Raw genomic sequence first — 21,200 nt, forward strand, 5'->3', positions numbered from 1 at the left:
AAGGGGGCGTGGTCAGGATATATAATGTGCCAGTGGAGTTACCTCCACGGTAGTATATGAGCATTTGTAGATCAAAGGACAAGCCCACCCCAACAAAAAGTTGATTTGGATAAAAAGAGAAATATCCAACAAGCATAACACTGAAATTTTTATCAAAATCGGATGTAAAATAAAAAAGTTATATTGTAAAGTTTCGTTTTAATTTCACATACCAGTTATGTGCACATCCTGGGTGGTATGCAAATACGAGACTGATTACGTCATCCACTCACTATTTCTTTTGTATTTTATGATATGAAATATTCCAATATTCTAAGTAAAACAACAATCGATTCCTCCCTGAACGTGTGGAATTAGCATTGTTTAATACTACAGTGTATATGGTTCAGTCAAATTGGTCCATCTGTAAAAAATGAAATATTGTATAATTCAAACAATAAAGAAACAAAAGAAATAGTGAGTGATGGACATCATCGACTGACTCATTTGCATGACACGGAATTGTGCATATCGCTGTTTTGTAAAAAAAAAAATTAGCGAAATTTGAAACGACATAACTTTCTTATTACATCCGATTTCGATGAAATTGTCAGCGTTATGTGAGTTTAATTTTTCTCAAATCGACATTTTTCTGGGATGGACTTGACCTTTAAAAGGGTAGCTACATCCTCCTTTTTGTGGGGGAGGAAGGGGTTGTTGCTTGAAAATTTGCATAGGTGCCACCGAATATGATTAATATCATGCACCTCCCCCCCCCATTTAAACCCCTGAATTGCCCCCCCCCCGTAAGAAAATGGATTTTAAAAAGTGAATGAAAATGAAGTAGAACGATTAAACCGGTTTCAACTGTTTCTGGACGGTTTTATGTCGGTTTAAACCGATTTAAAGTGGTCTAGGAAGGTTTTAACTGGTTTTGGTCAGTCTTATAGCGCCGATCAACAGGTGGTGTATCCCGTATACATGGGCGGGAATTCCAAGGGGACAGGTCCCCCTACCCAAAAATAGTAGGGGGCACAATATCAAATGTCCCCCTATACCATTTTTGGTCTTTTATGATGGAGAAAAATACACCCTTCACAATCGAAATAATTCATGTATTTTATTATTTTATTTTTTTCCTTGTCAACTTTTTTGGAGGTTAAAATGACCTTAATTTTCTAGCCCCTTGGGGTCAGATTTCCGCCCAAGCCTATATATCATTCTTCTCAAAACTTTAACAGAAAGTATTTCTTGTGACAAAAATTTGATTTAATTTAATATAATTTATGACCAAAATGTCATCAAGTACAAATTTCTTTCACAATCGTATATACAAAACACATGGTAATTGGAGCTTTATCAGAATGGTAATCGAGGTGAACCTACAAGTAAATACAATATGCCAATATCATGGTTCAAACAATCTAAAATACATTGCATTATTCATAAATCAATTCTGTGTTCTCGTGGCTAATTCAGATAATTCACGTCATCTTTAAAAATATCACAGCCCCGTCTTACAAAGAATTGTGATTTATTTAACCATCAATGCCATCTTCAAACAGGAAATGAAAAGACGTCATTTTGGAAACAAAAAGGTACAACATGTTTTGCCATGACACTGATGCATGCATGAGACTACATCATAATTAGCGAATATCCAGAGTTTATATTGTATTCAGACGTCTTGGGAACATTTCAAGCATATTAACGATCTATTCTAATTTAGTCTTCTTGCTTTTCACACAACAACTGATACATCGTTTACAACATAAAATGAGAAGGAAGACGATAACGAGTGCGATCCCGACGATAAAAGCGAGGACGTCGAAGGAATGAAGCTGAATGAAGTTTAGCTCCAAGGCTCTGGTTCTCAAGTGCGACCCTCCAAATTTGAGGATGTGTTCAACCCAGAAGACCACAGTCTCTCCTGGCTGATTTTGCCGATCTTTGTAGATATCCGAGTACCGTCGTATATTCTTCAAGTAGCTGAAGAGGTAAATGAAAGAGAGCCACCGTTCTGGTAAAACTGTTAATGAATTTGATCAAGCTTAAGAAAACGACAATTGTGATACACCTTTGAACAATTATTATATCAGTGAACAATGTTGACAATAAAAACATGATTGAATGTTACAACAATACAAACAATAATACATAGAGATTCGCAAGGGATATTAACTCCATTACTTTGGATTGCACCTTAAAACTGTCAACTTTTTTCAAATGTGTGTAGCCTATGCAGGTAATTGCATGCGAAAAGTACCATTTCAAGCGATGAGCCCAAACTCCTTAAATATCAATGTGATTTGGCAGAGGTTCCACAATCATATTAGTCATTTACCTTGGGTTCTCGAGAACTTCGACTATCGCCTCTTTGACAGTCACGTACGATATGGAATCCTTTCTTAGCAGTCTCCCCATTCCTTTAGCAGTGACTCTGGCGGCGTTTGCGGGTTGTTCGGCGAAGATTGGCATGACGATCATGGGCACTTTGTGACGAATGGCTTCATAAATACCCGCTAGACCGCCATGGTACATCAGCAGCCGAACTTTTGGGTGACCTAATAGAAAGTGAATATTCCGGATTTATATTATGAGACTTTTTGTTTTCATTGTCAGTATGCATTTTCTATTTGATAAAAAATCTGACGATGGTATTTACACGATTATTAGTGTCGGAAAGAGAAAGCGAAAGAGAATATTTGAAACTAAATCTGTACTGTGGTACAATTGATCTGAAAACTTCTACAATTTCAACTCGAAATGAAAAAATGATAAACCTCATGAATTTGTCATTATGAGTTTTTCAAATAAGAATGAAATATGTTAAATTGTGTGCTCATCATATTTTGAAAAAAATATTGGTCTCTATGATGTCGACAACCAAGACACACGCAAACCCCACATCTGTCACCAGACAGAAAGCAGAAAAACTTGACAGAATATTAGTTATTTTCCAATCATAACTTTTTTAATTTTAACTTTCTTCATAAAAGCGAAGTTTCATAATATCGTTTTAATATAATAAAAAAAGGTTAATTCATAACGCGCACCTATACTGTATATTCTACTGCAGTTAATACTTGGTATTACCCCAGCATTCAATGAATAAATCCCACCGGGTACCATTTACCAGCTGCATCGAACGCAGCAAATGTGTGGGTGTGGGTGTGTTTTTTGGGGGGGAGGTTGTGTTTTTTTTTCTAAAGGAAAATAATGCCTGAAATAGAATTCGAAACCATGACCCTCTCATTGAAAGGCTAGAGTCATAACCACTACACCATGACACTTCGAGACATGAAAATGTGATGATTTCGTCAATTTGTTATTTTCTAATGGTACATTGAATCCAATTATATACCTAGTAGGTCGTTCTGTGGCATCCATTTTACAATCATGGTGTTGTTACCAAGGTTACGCGGACGTTGTCCGGTATAACGCCAGATGACTCTCTGTGGAAGATCACTGAAAACTCTCGCAAAAACTTCTGCCGTTTCTTGCCTTGGGAACTCACTGAAATGCGTACCCTGCACGTGTTTTAAAAAGAAATCCGTAAAATATCGCAGCCTCTTGGCTTTATTGGCATTTGCAATGACTTTGGTATTTTGCTAGTTACATATCTGATTAAAGCCTTGTTCTTCGTGTGCCATTGTCGCAGCAATATTTCAAATTCGATATTAAAATGCATGGGACCAATTGTGAAGGAAATTGAAAAAAAAGTCTCTGTATCATCTTTGTTAGGCCCTTTTTTCCCAAGCGAGTAAGATGGGGATTCTCGCAGTGGTTGTATATCAACAGAAATGACGAATGCCTGCGAGCGTGACGAATTTTGGATTTAACTGTGGGTCTAACAATTTGTAAAATGTTCATTTGGGGAAAATTTCATAATTCCGTTCTCGCAAGCAGTTGTTTTGCAAATTCGTCGCAAATAAATCTTTGACAATCTCTTTCTCCGCAAATGGTTGCTAACGTTTGCAGTCCCTAAGCATTTTGAACACGGGCAACCACGCGACTATGCGCCCCTAAAATCCATCCATTGTCACAATGTTCAAAAGTGTTTGTAACATTCGTCAGATTGGGTGGACGAAGCCAAACATCACTGCAGTTTTCAGGATTCGTTCCTCTGGGCGATGCTCGATGGCGATATGGTTAGTACAAGATCGACGAGTCATTATGAATAGGCGTATACGTATGCCCTGATTTCAAACATTAGCTTTGATAATATTTGAGACATTTTTAATCAGTTATCTGAAAGCTTAGCTATACTACTCACCAATGAGAAGAGGATGAAGCCATGCTCCCCCGACCCTTCTACAAAGTCTGCATATTGCTATGATTAGAGATAAAAGGTATAAGGGTAGTAGGAAAAAACAAAGGGGAGAGAGAAAAGATATTTAGAAATTCAGAGAATGCACTGAATCGTTTAGTTATTATATACCTTTATATTTAAAGAAATTTGATTCCTCAGGTTACATTAGCGAAAGTAAGGAGTTTTCACACTGGTACGCAGAATGCTTTTAAGAACATAGAAAATGTATCGTCAATTGCCCCTCACGCTTCCGATGAGAAATATTTGCAATTTTTCGTGAGCTCCAACACTAAGGATAAAACTAAAGTTCCGGTTCGCAAAGGACCCAAGCTGTTCATTGTTATTTGACGGGAATTTTCAATAAATTTTCTATATTCTTGGAAGCGTTCTAAGTGGCATTGCGAAAACATAATTCCACCGCGATCCCTTTCTAGGGGTACGATGAGAACATTTTTAACCTATACGTGCATGCGTGTTAAGTGCTTAGAGTTAGGAGTTGTTATATAGGGAACCTAATTCACCTGGTGCAAGGTGTTTTTTTTGTTTGTTTGTTTTTACTTTGATATGTTTTGAATTATCATACTTCATATACAATGTGTATTTTTCATAATGATTTTAAGCTGTGAAAATTGTATTCGTTTTGCTATTTTTGAGGAAATGAATGAAAAGAAAAATGTATTGAACGTGTGATCAATATACTGGATATCCTTTTTAGATGCAAAAGAACTAATTTGGTTCATTAAGGAGACGATCTCATTACTTTTGAGTGATATTTGCATCTTTTCAGAGTGGATTTTTACATCTTTTTTGAGTGAAAGTGTCAACAAGATGCACATCCAATCAGATGGAGCTGTATACATACACTCGACAGGCTCTATAGCGTAGGCGGATCCAAAGAGGGGGGGAGCGAGGGGCCCGCCCCCCGCCCCCCCCCCCTCTATTGGCAGAGCAAAAAAAGGCAAAAGGGGAAAAGAAAGAAGAATAAAGAAAGGAGGAAAAAGAGAAGAGGAAAGTTAAGAGGAAGACGAGTGAATAAAATAAGGTCGGGGTAAACTTGGAAAACAATTTTTACAAATATTTCATGTCAGTATAATTATTTTAAAATTTTCGCTCGCGCTTCGCGCTCGCATTGTCTATTCAATGAGATACATATCTGGCTCAAAAGGCTTATATAAATATCTTTAGATATAACGTTTTGAAGTAAATATACAGAAAATATTTCAATTTTGTTTGATTCACCAATTTATTTTTGTAAGTGCTCTGTCTATTTTAAGGTGTGAATATATATCAACATTTTGCAGCTTGCGCTGTGCGCTCGCATCATTTTATAGGCCTACCTATCGCTTTGTTTATTCCATAAGATTTTCAAAATATCCCTTTTCAGGTGTGCGCTCGTATTTAGATTGGTGAGTTATGTATACCTATATATCAATTGTATAACTCATTGATTAAAATCCCGCTTTTATTACAGTTTATTAAAACATTTTGGCTCGCGATTTGCGCTCGCATTATTTGTCAAAAATATATCAACCCATGAATCCTATTCATGAATACAAAGCGCTTAAAATATCCAGTTTTCAGGCCTCAATGTCAATAAATTTCACGCACTCGTTAGGCTTATTATTATTATAACATTTTTTAGGAATTCCTAGTAACTGACTTGTCCCCTTTTCAGAAAGGGATATCGACAAGTTTCATATCGCGCTTAGGGAGCGGAATAGTAAGATAAGTCTTCATTTTCATATGATGGCAAAATATCCTTAGGCCTAGAATGTCCCGATCAAAGGTCAAAATGATAATAAAATATCAGCTCGCGCTTCGCACTCGCATCATTTATTGATTGCTATCCACATCTTTCTCAAAAATTTTCCTACACAGTGCTTTAAATATTGCTTAAATTGACCCTTTTCATATTGCATATCAAATATTATCTGCTCGCGCTACGCGCTCGCCTTATTAGCTTTCATGATAAAAAATGAAATGTATTCAGAATCTGTCTAACACGCGCACGCATATTTATTGAAATACGCAGCTTGATCTTTTATCATAATGTGCTAGAATTATCCAGTTTCAGATCAGAATATCTAAAATTTTCTGCTCGCGCTTTGCGCTCGCATTATTAATGTAGGAAGATACCAAATTATGCCCATCCTTTTTCAGGATTTATAAAACATAAATAAAGTGTGCCGTTTTTAGGTTTGAAATCTAATTTTTTTCCTCTCGCGCTTCGCGCTCGCATAAATTGTTTGGTTATATACCCATACCGTTCATGATTACAAAAAGTTCATAGAACGTAATTTTTAGGTCGGAATGTCAAAATTTTCAGCTCGCGCTTCGCGCTCGCATTATTTATTCGTTGAAATATGTATCATCTTAATGGCTAAATGCAAAAAGTCCCTAACAGGTCCTTTTGCGACAAGGCAGGAATGCATATTTCTGCTCGCGCTTCGATCGCGCTCGCAGTAATTTTCTACTTATATACGCATCTTCTTCAGGTGTAACATTGCCCAGAATGTTCCATTGTCAGGACAAATTACTACATGAAATAAAAATTAAAAAAATTGTGCTTGCACTCCGCGCTCACACTGTTTAAACAGGGCTAATGAGATTATTATACATATGTTGTTTATAAGAATGAAGCTAAAGAATGACTGTTAGGATCCGCCCTTGCTATAGGGATGTTCAGTTCACCCCAGTGGGATTGGTCCCTAGTATCACCCGAAATGAAAGTGATTAGGAACTATATATAGGCTTTTGCATTCAGAAAGTATGTTTACCTCTGGTAGGGGCTTTAGGGGTACGTCAATAAGACCTCCTAGTCCAACGAGGTTCGGTACAGTTGGTCGGGGAAAATCAAGGGCGTAGCTCGACATGCCGAACCACAACTCTGCCGAAGCCTGTAGCTCTTGAATGCTTTTCCCCGGTGCGATCCCATGTTTTTCTTTAACCTCGTTCAAAGCGCGAAAGTGTGGCCATTCAAACATGTGCCTGACAAGATTGTGCTCGAAAAAATTTGCAACACGCTCTAAAAAAGACATCTTGTCAGTGAATGGGAAGACAGCGTTGAAGGGGACGTAGGATGATGGGCTGGGGATGCCCAGGGTATGCTCATTAAACAGGGGATATCTTGTCCCGGTTGTTACCGCGATGTGGGGAATCCCCAGGTAACTACTGAGCATAGCTTCACACCCATCAAAGGCATCACCGATGAGGATATCAAATTTAGCCTTCGTGAGCTTTGCAAGTGCCGCAGAGTCCTCGAAGAGACTCTCACAACCGGATCGCATCAAATAGAAAACAATTCCAAAGGCCTTGAAGGCTCCCCGAAAATCTGGCTCGAACGCGAGGTTGTTGAAATCCTTCTCAAGTTGTTCTCTTGGTGGTAAATCAGGTGGTAACTCGAAGTGATATTGGACGGAGGTGCGAAAGTCATCCTTCTTGAATCCTTTGGTTCCGGCGTAAGAGCTGGTTAAGATGGTGATCTCGTGGCCGCGCTGTTGAAGGTGTCTCCCAATGGCGGCCAAACCCAGGGCATGACTGCTGGCCATCGGCATGGTTATAGTTATGATTATCTTGGCACCCATAACCAGAGGAGCCGTACTGATGATGAGTAGAAGTGATACCAAGCTTAACTTCATTGTGTTACTGCATCACTTTCTTCAGGTTCGATATTGTGGGGTTATATCTTTCTCTTATCTTCTGATTCCTCTCCTGAAGAAAGTACATGGTAATAAAAAAAAGCATTCATAATCTCTAAATAGTTGTAACAGCTGGATTAAAACGCTCTTTGCTTGAGGATACAAAGTGCTGCTCTTATTACACTGGATAAAGCTTCTCTACTGAACCCGGTCAATATAAGCTCCTCCCTATTCTTAAATCGTCACCATTTTTTATCAATTCAAACAACATTTTGAAGACCTATAATCTCTCATGTACACTAGACTTATATCGAGAAAGTATCTGCCGGTTAATTCATATAGGCCTATATTCAATGGGACGGCATCTCAGAGCCGCTTTGTATCTTAAAAAAAAGGTGCAATAGAAATATATTATCATTACTATGGAATGACCCTTCGACCCTGAGCCAATCGCTTGATCCATGCTTCTACAGGACCTTCCTTCCATATCAGAGCCGAATCTAGAGAAGGTTAGAACCAGGTAACCCCGGGCAGGTAACCTTCAAACCTACACCTCAAGGGCTGCAAACCAAGAGTGCATGATGGTATGGTGATTTTTGCTTTGTCACATTGGGGCAGGGGCGTCGATCCATTTTTCAGATGGGGGGGGGGGAATCATCAACTTTCCAAAGGCAAAGGCAATATATATATATATATATATGACTCATGAGATAGAGACACATATCTCAGCAACAAATCAATGCGAGCGCGAAGCGCGAGCTGAATTTTTTTTAATATACTGACCTGATAACAGAAAAAAGGTGTTTAGGACTGTTTGTAGTAATTCATGAGAATACACTACACAGATAATGCGAGTGCCAAGACCGAGCTGAGACTCAAGCATTTTTGATACCAATTATTAAGATGGTTATTTAAAAAACAAACAATGGATGCGAGCGCGAAGCGCGAGCTGAAAATTTTGATATTTCGATCTGAAAATATTGAGTTTTTAATAAAGAACAAGATAAATAAAATAAGATCCAACAAAAGATTATTGCAAATCGAAGCGGGAATTCTTTTGGGGTTTAAAACTGAAAACGGGTCATTTTGTTTATCTATTTAATCATGAAAAATAAGGATTTTGCTATAGAAATAGTGCGAGCGCGAAGCGCGAGCTGAAAATTTATATATTCCAATCTGAAAATCAAACATTTTAAGCACGATTTTAAATAAAGAATGAGTTGTGTATCTCAGTCTCGCTTGCTGATTTCTGTGTAACATCACAATCTTATTTTATTTTTTGCACATGCGGAATTATTGGGGAGGGGGGGGGCAAAACGATATGTTTGCCCCCCCGAATATTTACATTGGTGGGGAGATGCCCCCCCCCTGCCCCCATGATCGACGCCTCTGCATTGGGGAAGGGATTATCGGCACATTTGACATCCTATATTCGAATAGCCCCATGTTTTGGTCAACGAGAACAAAGTTTTTGACAAATCGAACCTCTCTCGAACTGTCAAAGTTACAGGGCCGTCGCCAGGGGGGGGGGGTGCGGAGGGTGCGAACGCACCCCCCTTCAGAACCAAAAAAAAAATAAATAAATAAAAAAAAAAATAATTAAAAAATAAATAAATAAAAAAAAAAACCGGAGGGGGGGGGTAGGGATACTTGAGGGCTCTTTTGAAATAGATCTGGCCGGCGGGCTATATAACTGCCTGAAATTGAGTTAATACGTTGTTTTTTGTGTTTTTGTGGGTTTTTTTCATAAAAAGCACCCCCCCTAGAAAAAAGCTGGTGACGGCCCTGAGTTACAACCGTAAAACTGTTGCAATCTTTTCAATCTACACCGACACATAATCTATATGGCGCCCGTTGGGCCTTTCCAATTAACCCACATCTACTATATTACGCCTTAATCTGTAGCACATTTCAAACTTTAAAAAAAAAAAACCGGAGGGGGGGGGTAGGGATACTTGAGGGCTCTTTTGAAATAGATCTGGCCGGCGGGCTATAACTGCCTGAAATTGAGTTAATACGTTGTTTTTTGTGTTTTTGTGTTTTTTTTTCATAAAAAGCACCCTCCCTAGAAAAAAGCTGGTGACGGCCCTGAGTTACAACCGTAAAACTGTTGCAATCTTTTCAATCTACACCGACACATAATCTATATGGCGCCCGTTGGGCCTTTCCAATTAACCCACATCTACTATATTACGCCTTAATCTGTAGCACATTTCAAACTTTAAAAAAGGCAAAATGTATGCATGTTTGTGAGCAATCTTATTAGAAACGACTCATGTCATGATTATGAAATGGGGTGAATATGCGTAAGATTTAACCCTATAGTGTCCACAATCATTTCATGTCCATAAAAAACTTTCACACAGATCGTGTGTCTGAACTAGAGAGATTTTTAAAATATTTCATGTAATGTTATATGACTTATTGAAGTTTGCAGGCCCGATGTTCAGTGCCATTGAAGTTGAACAAGTTCTACCTTTCAAAATATCTATTACCACAAACAAAGCCTATATGTGAGTCACTGTAGCCCATTTCATTTTGTAATATTAAAGTTCAAGTCTCTAAATAATAATTGTTTTGTGTATCGTATTGATATAGTTGAGTAAGCTTACTTACCAATCCTGAAATTGCTGATCTACATGGAGATCTAAGTTATTAACTGCACGTTGAAGCTGAAAAATGAAGTTCATGGACGCTAACGTGCATAAAGGCACTAAGAAATTGACTGTAGCTTGTACGTGAGCACACACTGAACTGCTGACCCACTGAGCATGCTGAGTAACACCGAATGCCACGGATATGCATTTTTTACATTCATGTATGACGTATCCGGGTATGTAATACTACCCAGTTTCCGATAGTTGTTCGGGAGGGGGTGGGGGGGAGGGTTCCAAGAAGGGGTAGCTAATCGGGCGGAATGGGGTATGAGCCGAGTCGGCAAATGATTTGTAAGAAAATTTGAAATTCTAAATTTCTTTTTAAGACATGGAGGTGGCAGAACAGGCCCGACACAACTCAACACGGCAGAACATAATAGGGCACTCTTGACATAGGAATGAGTAATATTTATCATTCTTTCGATCGACTGAAACAAACACAACAAAGTCCAAAATTATCATGATCAAATACCCTCAAGCTTCTATTTTTTACGATAACATTTCACTTTTCAAACAATGGAACGTTTTAGAAATGATGTGTATTTCACCGAGAGAGAGAGAGATGAGAGGGGGAAAGAGACAGCTAGAAGGGGGAGAAAGAGAGTAGATACATTCTGCATGTTCTGGTTACCCATTGAAGGTCAAACCCACCCCCAAAATATTGAAGTTTCTCTTATTTTTCACAAAATCTGTGATATGTACAACTCAGTGACATGCAAATTAGACAGTCGATGATATCCCTCACTATTTTTTTTTAATTTTAATTATATAATAATTATTTTTTTTACAGATTTGACAGTAAGAATCAACTTGACTGAACCATATAGTATTAAACAAATGCTAATTGCAAATGTTTAGGGAGGGATTAATTTTTGTTTTACTTGAACGGAAAAAATATAATATTTCAAATACAAGAGAAATCGCAAGTAGATGACATCATCAGTCTCCTCATTTGGATACCGACCAGGATGTGCATATATCTGTTTTGTGAAACTGAGCGAAATTTAAAAATGCCAAAACTTCCTTATATTACATCCGATTTTGGTGAAATTTTCAGTGTTATGTTTTTGTTTGGTGGACTTGTCCGTTAAGAACCTGAGTAGAGAGTGGAATATGTCTTCGTCATAATAAAGGACACGTGTATGGGATTGAAAAACGCATTCAAAGTCTGGGGACTCATCAACCGATCCACAACGCCTCTCTTCATAAAAAATATAAACATTATACCAAAAGTAATACTGTTCACTAAAACAAATGGCCCAACTTTTTAACGAAACGAGTTTGAGTAAAACTACTTACATCTATTAGAAGTACATCTTTTGACTAACGAGTACTACTTGAATTTATCCGTCAAGTCATATAGGAATGAACAGACATGATATGAAATTGCCAGTTGTAAATGTTCACTTGTACCATACTGAAAACAGGGGAAGAAAAGCGAAGAAAAGGGGAAGAAAGTAGAAGGTATAATTGAGGGAGGTCTTAGTCGTATAACTGTAATATCCTTAATATATACAATTAAGAAAAAAATTACGTCATATTGTGCTTGTCTTACCCCACCCTCATCACCCGCTTCGCTGGTACCACTCTTGCATACAATAATTTAAGGTGGTTCTTGATAATCTGGAAGCTTGTCAGAGGCAAACTAGGGATAGCAACAAACATTGTATGCATGCAAACCGGGTTCTAGATAAAAGAAATCAAAGAATACTTAACAGTGGCCGTGGACATGGTGAAAGGGATTTGAGAGTAAGGGGTGGTTGAACATACAAATATGCACATTTAGATGGTAATAATCACGTTTTTATACGCGGTTTCTGGAAAAAAAAATGGGGCTGAAGCCCGCGCAGTCCCCCCCCCCCCCCGGGTAAGCAGCCACTGACTAAACTGCTCCCAGAGGCCCACGTACGTGAACCATCAGGTGAAATGTAAATGTATATATAATGGATGTCTTATTTTGCAAAACGATCCAAACCCTCAAAAATAGTAAAATTATAGTGAAAAACTCGATTACATTGTCTATTTTTTTATTATGATTTCATGCAGTTTTAATATCAAATAATTCAAATCTTGTAAGATTTGTTTGATCACGTAATAAAACTTAATGCTTACCCCTTAAGAAATATAATAAAAAATATATACAAAGTTGTTAACAATACAATCATATTTAACTGCATTTCTTAAAGGGATTGTCATGATTGTGCGGGCTGAAATTATGTACAGTTTATTAAAAAGAGTAGAATTCACTGAGCAAAACGCCGAAAATTTCATCAAAATCGGATAACAAATAACAAGGTTATTGAACTTTTAAATTTAGCAATATTTTGTGAAAACAGTCGTCATGAATAGGTGGCCTGATGATGTCACATCTCCACTTGTTCTTTTGTATTTTATTATATGAAATTAGGTTTATTCAATTTTTTTCCTCCAACAACTAGAAAAATTGGACTGACAACTGATAGTGCATTAGATATGCATTGCTGCAACTTATTTAATTATAAGGGAGACCTATTATTCACACAAGTATGAAAAAATATGATTTTATGTAATAGCATAAGAAAACGGAAAGTGGAGATGTGACATAATCAGCCCACCTAATGAATATTCATGACGACTGTTTTCACAAAATATTGCCAAACTTAAAACTTCAATAACTTTATTATTTGTTATCCGATTTTAATGAAATTTTCGGCATTTTGCTCGGTGAATTCTACTCTATGTATTAAGGTAATAATATTTTCAGCCCGGACCATCCCTTTAAGACAATCTAAAGTCAAATTTTGATAAGATACGCTAACATAATTATTACAAGCTTTTGTAAAGATAATTATAGAATTCATATCACCGAAAACATTTCACTCGAGTTCTGAAGAGAACATAGTCTGGTTTCTTTTTTAAGGTATAGAAACATAATTTCTCGAATACAGCTTATCAAATCTCTTATCTTTCAAAGTTGACTAGATTATTTTGTTTTGGGCGTGCGAGAAAGCTTAAAATAATGGCTATACATTTTGATCATCCGGAAGAAGGTTTGTATTCACCCTGAGTTGTATTAGTGCACATATTGTGACAAATTATAGGAAAAAATGCATAGTGGAAAAATGATTAGAACGGCGCTCATTGTCCAGGCGGTAGTAACTTTTCCATCCAATGGTAACTTCCATCGCATTCTTGAATTTGATTGGCTGTTGATCAATTGTGGTAATACCATTGGATGTCCAAGTTATGCAACGGGGTCCTTGTGTAACGTATCTTTCGATGCGTGGCGCTATGCCAAATAGACGCTTTAGTTTCAACTAAACAGTACCAGATAGACAACCTCACCTGAGTCGTGTATGGCAAAATGTAGATCAATACCTTGACAAAGGACATGCGCTGCCTACAGTGCCGTAATAGGATTTGACCCCGAACTTTGTGGAGTAAGGGTCCTGCGAAATATCTACTGGAGCACAGCACCTCTGCAACGCCAAAATGTCAATTCTTGAAGTTATTATTCAACTTTTATTTTCTCTCTGTTAAAGCAACAAGCGATATATCGTTTAAAACATGAAACGAGAAGGAAGGCGATAACGAGTGCGATCCCGACGATAAAAGCGAGGACGTCGATGGAATGAAGCTGGATAAAGTTAAGCTCCAAGGCTCTGGTTCTCAGGTGTGACCCTCCAAATTTGAGGATGTGTTCAACCCAGTAGACCACAACATCATCTGGATTGGACTGGGTATCTCTGTAGATTCTAGAGATTCGTTGGACGTTTTCTTTGTAGCTGGAAAATAAAAAGAAATTACAGTATGCCGTAAATATGATCTTCTCCCTCTATTATGATTATATGCGAAGTAAACTAAATCGACTAAAAAGAAATTGGCCACTGAGGAAAACGTATGAACATGAGAATATTGGCCTTCTACCCCTCCCCCTTATCGTATGATCTCACATGTTAATTGGCAGCAAAATGAAAATATATGAAAAATTGGCCATTCTGTGTCTCTTCCAACGTTTTATAACTTAGAAATTCAAAGAATATGGCAAAATACATCTATTATCGGTTGATCTGAACTACAAGACTTTACCGAAAAAACCCTCTCTTTCCATTATCGAAATACATAACTGATAGAGCTATGTCATTGAGCAAAGCATCCGAGTTTCTACCATTCTCCGAAGAACATTTTCTCTTCTGTTCACCCGAGAGCCGTACGCGACTGAGCGTCCGTCCAAACATAGGTCAATGGTCCAAAGAGCTGGAAGCTTGAAGCTTTTCTTTTCACGCATCTAGTTCTACAACACGTGGTTAGACTATGTTTACGAGTGAGACAGAATGTCCTCGGGTTGAGGTCAGCTATAGGTCGCACGCGACAGAGATCTGTCACTTCAGGTCGCACGCGACTGGGTGTCTGGCCCAAAGGTCTGGCCTTACCATTATGTAATAGAAGGAAAATCTCTGTCTACGATCGGATTAAGTCTGACTTCAGCTGAATGCAAGGAGGACACGCAGGTAATCAGGATGAAAACAAGATCGTGAACTACGCCAAGAGCTGTGCGATTTCAATTTTCTGACACACCTGAGACGGCTTAGCTTTGCTCGCCATTTAGGCCTACACTGAATATCCAGGTAGGAAAGTACAAAGAAATAAAATCTTAATTCGTGAAGATATGATAGTGTCCAATCCCAAATGAAAAATGTATATCAAAATGAAGCAAAACATTGTTATTTTTTTTTTCGATCGGACACTAAAGCTGTTAGGAGGCATAACGTCGCAGCTCATCGTTATTCGGTCAAACCAACTTGTCAGCCCTCTTTAAAGGTCAAGTCCACCTCAGAAAAATGTTGATTTGAATCAATAGAGAAAAATCAGACAAGCACAATGCTGAAAATTTCATCAAAATCGGATGTAAAATAAGAAAGTTATGACATTTCAAAGTTTCGCTTATTTTCAACAAAATAGTTATATGAACGAGCCAGTTACATCCAAATGAGAGAGTCGATGATGTCACTCACCCACTATTTCTTTTGTTTTTTATTGTTTGAATTATACAATATTTCAATTTTTAAGAATTTGATGATTAGGACCTCCTTGCCTGAAGCACAAAATGTTAAAATAATGAAATTCCACGTGTTCAGGGAGGAATGAAACTTCATTTCACATGACAATGACGAGATAATCAAAACATTTCATATTTCATATAATAAAATACAAAAGAAATAGTGAGTGATGGCATCAGTTCCCTCATTTGCATACCGACCGAGATGTGCATATCACTGTTTTGTGAAATGAAGCGAAACTTTAAAATGTCATAACTTTCTTATTTTACATCCGATTTTGATGAAATTTTCAGTGTTATGCTTGTTGAATTTTTCTCTTTTTATTCAAATCAAGTTTTTGTTGGGGTGGACTTGTCCTTTAAGAAGCTAGATCCGCCACCGTAACCCTTTCGTGATTGTACCATATCCCCTGCGCCATCGGATGCATTGTTATCATTGGTGAGCTCTGAGGATTCTAGTTGTGCTCGGTATCTCTTCCCGATAAATTATCATTCTATAGGAGTCGAAATAGAGTTCATAGCATAACATAATATAAGGCAGGTGTTTCATAAAGCTGTTGGTAAAGTTACGCACGACTTCACAAAAGACTGTGGAACATGTTCTATGTTTAGGTGCTATAAGTCAGATATATAGGGATATATCATTCAGCACAAGAAGGGGTCATGCGTAAAGTCACCCTAACTTGCGAACAGGTTTGAAGTTCATGGAACACACACCTGAACCTGGTACGCATTGGTGAAGCGACATTTGCTCCGGCGGCAATTGCTCCGGGCTTTATTTCGTCTGAGGTATAGGGTTAGGGTTGCAACCCAGCGGAGCAATGTCATGGAGAATATCTAATATTGACTGAAGTATTACAGAAGTTCAATGAGGTTCAGCGGGATTAGAAATCCGGACCTACCAAGAACCTACCTTGGATTTGAAAGTACCTCCGTCACCACAACGTTGACTGTCTCGTAAGAGATCGCATCCTTCTGAAGCCGTTTCCCTATTCCTCTGACGACTACCTTGACAGCATTAGATTCTTGTTCAGCAAATATTGGCATGATTACCATGGGAACAGCGTGATAAATGGCCTCCAAGATTCCTTTAGCGCCACCATGGTATACCAACAGTCTGGCTTTTGGGTGACCTAGAGTTCATGATATCACAAGATATCTGTTTTATATTTGATCTTTGATTATGATCGGGCTATTGGTGACCTAGAATTCGTGATCTTGCAAGATTCTGACTGCTTGATCTTTGATTTGATATGATATTTGAATATCTATAATATTATATTTATCCTCAATGCTCAATGCAATTTCTTATTTGATTTTGATATTTGATATCTTATTCAGCATCTATTGTTCTTATAATGATTTTTAGTAATGAGCTGGGTAAATACTTAAACGCATGTCAACCAACTTGCACGAGTTGGATAAACGGGAATATGAGATGATGGAAAACCAATTATTACCAACAAGGTCATTTTGCGGTATCCAGTCGACCAACATTGTGTTGTTACCAAGGTTACGAGGGCGTGGTCCGGTATAACGCCAGATGACTCTCTGTGGAAGCTCGCTGAAGACTCTCGCAAAGGCTTCGGTCATTTCTGGGTTAGGAAGCTCAGTAAAATGAGTACCCTAAAGGAATCAAGATTGACAGAACAAAACAGAGTATGATGTTTGAAGGTTTGCATGGTGGCATGTACAATTGCTGATGTGGTTTACGGTACACCATGTGGAGTGTTATAGAAACAGTGGATAGAAGAAGGGGATAGGCGAGAGAGTGGAGATTTGAGAGTAGAGTATTCTTTCTTGAAAATAGTCCTGAAAAGGACTGTAAACCAGAAGGAATGTTGAGTGAGAACAGCTTGAGTAGTAGAGCTGGTGAGGAGATGCTGGCTTGAGTCGGCGAGTAGAGATGATGAGTAGTAGAGAGACTCGACGTTTCGGACAGGTTGACTGTCCGTCTTCAGAGTATGAATTCAATCTTAATTTCTAAAGTTTTGAAGGATCTTGTCATCATGTACATTGGCATACATATAATATGTGAATGAGTGTATAACTTAATAAAAAGTTTTCAACAATAAAATTAATAATAATAGTATACTGAAGATGATAATAATAATAATGGTAATGATGATGATGATAATAATGATACATTGTGACTTATATAAACCCACTATGTAGAGTGCTCAAGGCACATGAAGAAATTAAGAAGTAAAAAGAAAAGTTTTATGAACATTTTTAAAGACTCAACAGATTTTCAAAAAATCTTTTCCCCAAAATTTTTTTGAAACTTTAGAACCACAAGCAAATAAGATGCTGAAGAGCGTAGAGATCAGATCTAGTTGATATGTAATGATTGAAAAAAGGAAAGATTTAACACTACTCACTAAAGAGAACACAATAAATCCATGTTCGCCGGATCCCTGGACGAAGCTTTCGAAATCCTTCAGAAAATGACAGAAAAGAGGATTAATCATCAAAATAATAATAAAATTATCTCCAAAAATGTCTTGTTCGTGGAGGAATAGATCATTTTTAATTACATTAAAATATTTATTTCATTAACCATATAACCGTTTCAAAACCACATAAAAGCCAGCAAGCTTATTATCCTTTTTTAATCCAGTATTTATGACTTACCACAATCACAATGGCTACCCTCTCTTAATAGTAAATACTAGCTGTTTTGACTTTTATAAAACTGCCGTATTTCCATTTTGCCCACATGGTCAACTTATAACTTTTATCATTAAGTGGGTCTTCACATAAGCCTTGCTCAAATAAAATTATCGGCCCGACAAGACGTAAATATTTTTCATTTATTGGTTTCCGCAACACTTTTTCATAAGAACATTAACAAACAAAATACAATAATAATATACATATAACTGAACAGCAAAACATAGAAAAAAAGTGCATTTTTTATTGAAACATCGATTATTAGAAGGTTGCAGGGGTTGGCACTATAAGCAAAGCTTGACTGCGTGGCAACCCCAGAAAACGATAATTATTATTCTTACTACATATCTAACGTAAGGGTGCAGGTGCATAATGGCGGGGGAGGGGGGGGGGAAGGCTTGGTCCTCATAATGTATGCTTCATTTCGATTCTTATAGTTGTTTTTTTTTCTGTTTTTGAAATCATGTGTTTCATGAGATATAGCATATTAACTTTGTGAATATTTATTCAATAATAGTGATTTAATACCTTTTTTGAAAGGAGAAGTGAATCTTAACTGTTTCATTGAACTTGGCAATGTATTCCATATGTCAGGCCCATGATGTCTCAGTGTTTTATGTGCTAATAGTGTTCTAGGATTTCTAAGTGAATATTCTGACAAGTCCGTGTTGGATATGAATGTAAGTTGTTATTGTATGAAAAGAAATCGGTAAATACAGAAGGAAGCAATTTGTAATGATATTCATACATAAATATTGATTTATTGAACTGCTGTTTCCATTTCTGAATGAGGGATCTCCTGAACAATGGTACACAAGTTATTGGCGGGTAATTTTGGCTGCATATTTAGACCACTTCCATAGAGTGAAAAGTTTGCAAAGCAAGCTGTTATGATCAACCCAGAATAGCTGATTTGTAGTATCAGGGATGTTGTTGCGTATCCCTGGTAGTATCACGTAAGAATATAATGATCAAGGCCATTTGCCATATGTAGAACTTTTCCCGACAGATTTTTCTCTGGTATTTTCTTCTTTTTTCCACGAGATAGGGTACCAGGTCATGAAATTTGCCAATCTCTGACACGGACAGTCAGAGTGTTCCATGACATTTGCTCCGGCGACAGTTAGTCAGAGACCAATGCTTCCCAGACAATCAAGCTTTCACTTATACCATAAATCCTAGGATCTATGGTAGGATCCATGCCTATACTTTTAGAATTGGCATTTAATCAGTGGTGACAACTTTCATGAAACAACCTCAGTTTTAATATTTTCAAAAAAACAGATAAGTCGGGCATCAATTACCTTTTCGAGTGGCTCTGCGGGGGTATCCCCAGTATTTCCGACGGCCACCCAATTAGGGGCGGTGGGATGGGGGAAATCGAAAGCAAAGTTCGTCATGCACAGCCATAACTCTGCCCGACCTAGAAGATCAGGAATGTTTTTCCCTGGAGCGATATTGTGCTTTATTTTGACCGTGTCCAAAGCTCTGAAATGGGTCCACCCGATGATGTTGATAAAAATGTGATGTTCAATAAAACTTAAAATGCGTTCTCCGAAAGACATCCTATTTGGCAGAGGGAAATTACCAAATGGTACGTACGACGGTGGCATGGGGATACCATACACGCGTTCGTTGAATAATGGATATCTCTCAGCAGTTGTAACCGCAATGTAGGGCAATCCAAGGTAACTACTAAGCAGCACGTCACAACTGTCAAAGGCATCACCGATGAGGATGTCAAAGTTTGATTCCTTGAGCTGAGCAAGTGTTCGTGAGTCGTCAAAGAGACACTTACAACCATGTCGTATCACGGTAAAAACCCACCTTAACACCTTAATTTGCTTTGTCCCACTCGACTCGAAAGCAAGATCAAGGAACTCCTTTTCAAGTTCCTCCTTCGGTGGCAGTTCTTGAGGATACTCGAATTTGTATTGGATGGACCGGCTGTAGGTGTCATCCGAAAAACCATTTGTTCCTTCGGAAGAACTTGTGATGATGGTGACATTGTGGCCGCGTCTGGTTAGAGCTCCTGCTATGTCTGATAAACCTCTGGCATGGCTACTCGGTACAGGTACAAGTAAGGATACGGCAATATTAGCACCCTTCACTATGTATACGACATAGATGATGAATATTGTGACCGTTAAACTGATCCAGATCTTCATCGTGACTTCCTCGGCGTTACGGCCAGTTGAAGTAATCCAACTTCTCGATCAAGACAGTGCAGGTCTATTCAATGCTGGATAAGTAGTAGCATTCATTGAATATTTATTAGCATGATTAGGGGAAGTTTTTCATATGAGGGTCCATAATTATGCACAACTCATTAACACGTGACATTTCACCGAAGGCTAACCGTGAACTTCCTTTATTCGAAATGCACATCCTCGAAGGAGTCTTTATACCATGCCCACAACATGATATTACAGCCACATTAGCTCATTCACCATCCTGATGGATTTTACTGATTATGACAACCACAGAATTATACACCATCGAAATTATGGCGTTATAGGGCAGAAACAGCTGAAACATTAACACGTACCGTCATTCCCTCGATCTATCGGTGTTCCAAGTCTATATATAGAGGACCCTTTCCACTTGGGATTGACTGACATCACACCCGGGACATCACATTTCAGACGAGATACTATACGGATCAGATCTTCTGGAACTTGTACTAGAATCGTAGGTACTCAAAGTGAATATAAAAAGCAGGAACTGACAGTATATGATATGCAAGTAACGCCAAACCCCCCTCTCCCCAACCATATCTTCGTCATTTATACATGTGTGTCAATGGTTCTGCATACCATGACCTCTCCTTTTTATAATGTTTATTGAGGCTGAACAGACATGTAAATAGTACAATGAGATACAATACGCCGCATGCGTATACA

The 21,200-nt window shown here is 38.0% G+C and overlaps 2 protein-coding genes across 2 annotated transcripts; both read right to left on the reverse strand.

Annotated features, from left to right (window-relative positions):
* Positions 1 to 1,193: 1,193 nt before the first annotated feature.
* On the reverse strand, positions 1,194 to 11,323 carry LOC121408618 (UDP-glucuronosyltransferase 1-2-like). Its single transcript, XM_041600149.1, has 6 exons — positions 10,546 to 11,323; positions 7,069 to 8,002; positions 4,256 to 4,312; positions 3,344 to 3,509; positions 2,324 to 2,543; positions 1,194 to 1,968 (listed from the first exon to the last, which is right to left on the reverse strand). Exons 2-6 carry the CDS (start codon positions 7,927 to 7,929, stop codon positions 1,695 to 1,697), a joined length of 1,578 nt encoding a protein of 525 aa, XP_041456083.1. The 5' UTR covers positions 7,930 to 8,002; positions 10,546 to 11,323; the 3' UTR covers positions 1,194 to 1,694.
* Positions 11,324 to 13,561: 2,238 nt separating this feature from the next.
* Positions 13,562 to 21,095, reverse strand: LOC121408619 (UDP-glucuronosyltransferase 2B9-like). The gene is made up of 5 exons (XM_041600150.1): positions 19,602 to 21,095; positions 18,006 to 18,062; positions 17,085 to 17,250; positions 16,538 to 16,757; positions 13,562 to 14,350 (listed from the first exon to the last, which is right to left on the reverse strand). The coding sequence occupies exons 1-5, from the start codon at positions 20,463 to 20,465 to the stop codon at positions 14,077 to 14,079; spliced, it is 1,581 nt and encodes a 526-aa protein (XP_041456084.1). The 5' UTR covers positions 20,466 to 21,095; the 3' UTR covers positions 13,562 to 14,076.
* Positions 21,096 to 21,200: the final 105 nt, after the last annotated feature.

This window comes from Lytechinus variegatus, chromosome 2 (genome assembly GCF_018143015.1).
Source record: "Lytechinus variegatus isolate NC3 chromosome 2, Lvar_3.0, whole genome shotgun sequence".
Lineage (NCBI taxonomy): Eukaryota > Metazoa > Echinodermata > Echinoidea > Temnopleuroida > Toxopneustidae > Lytechinus > Lytechinus variegatus.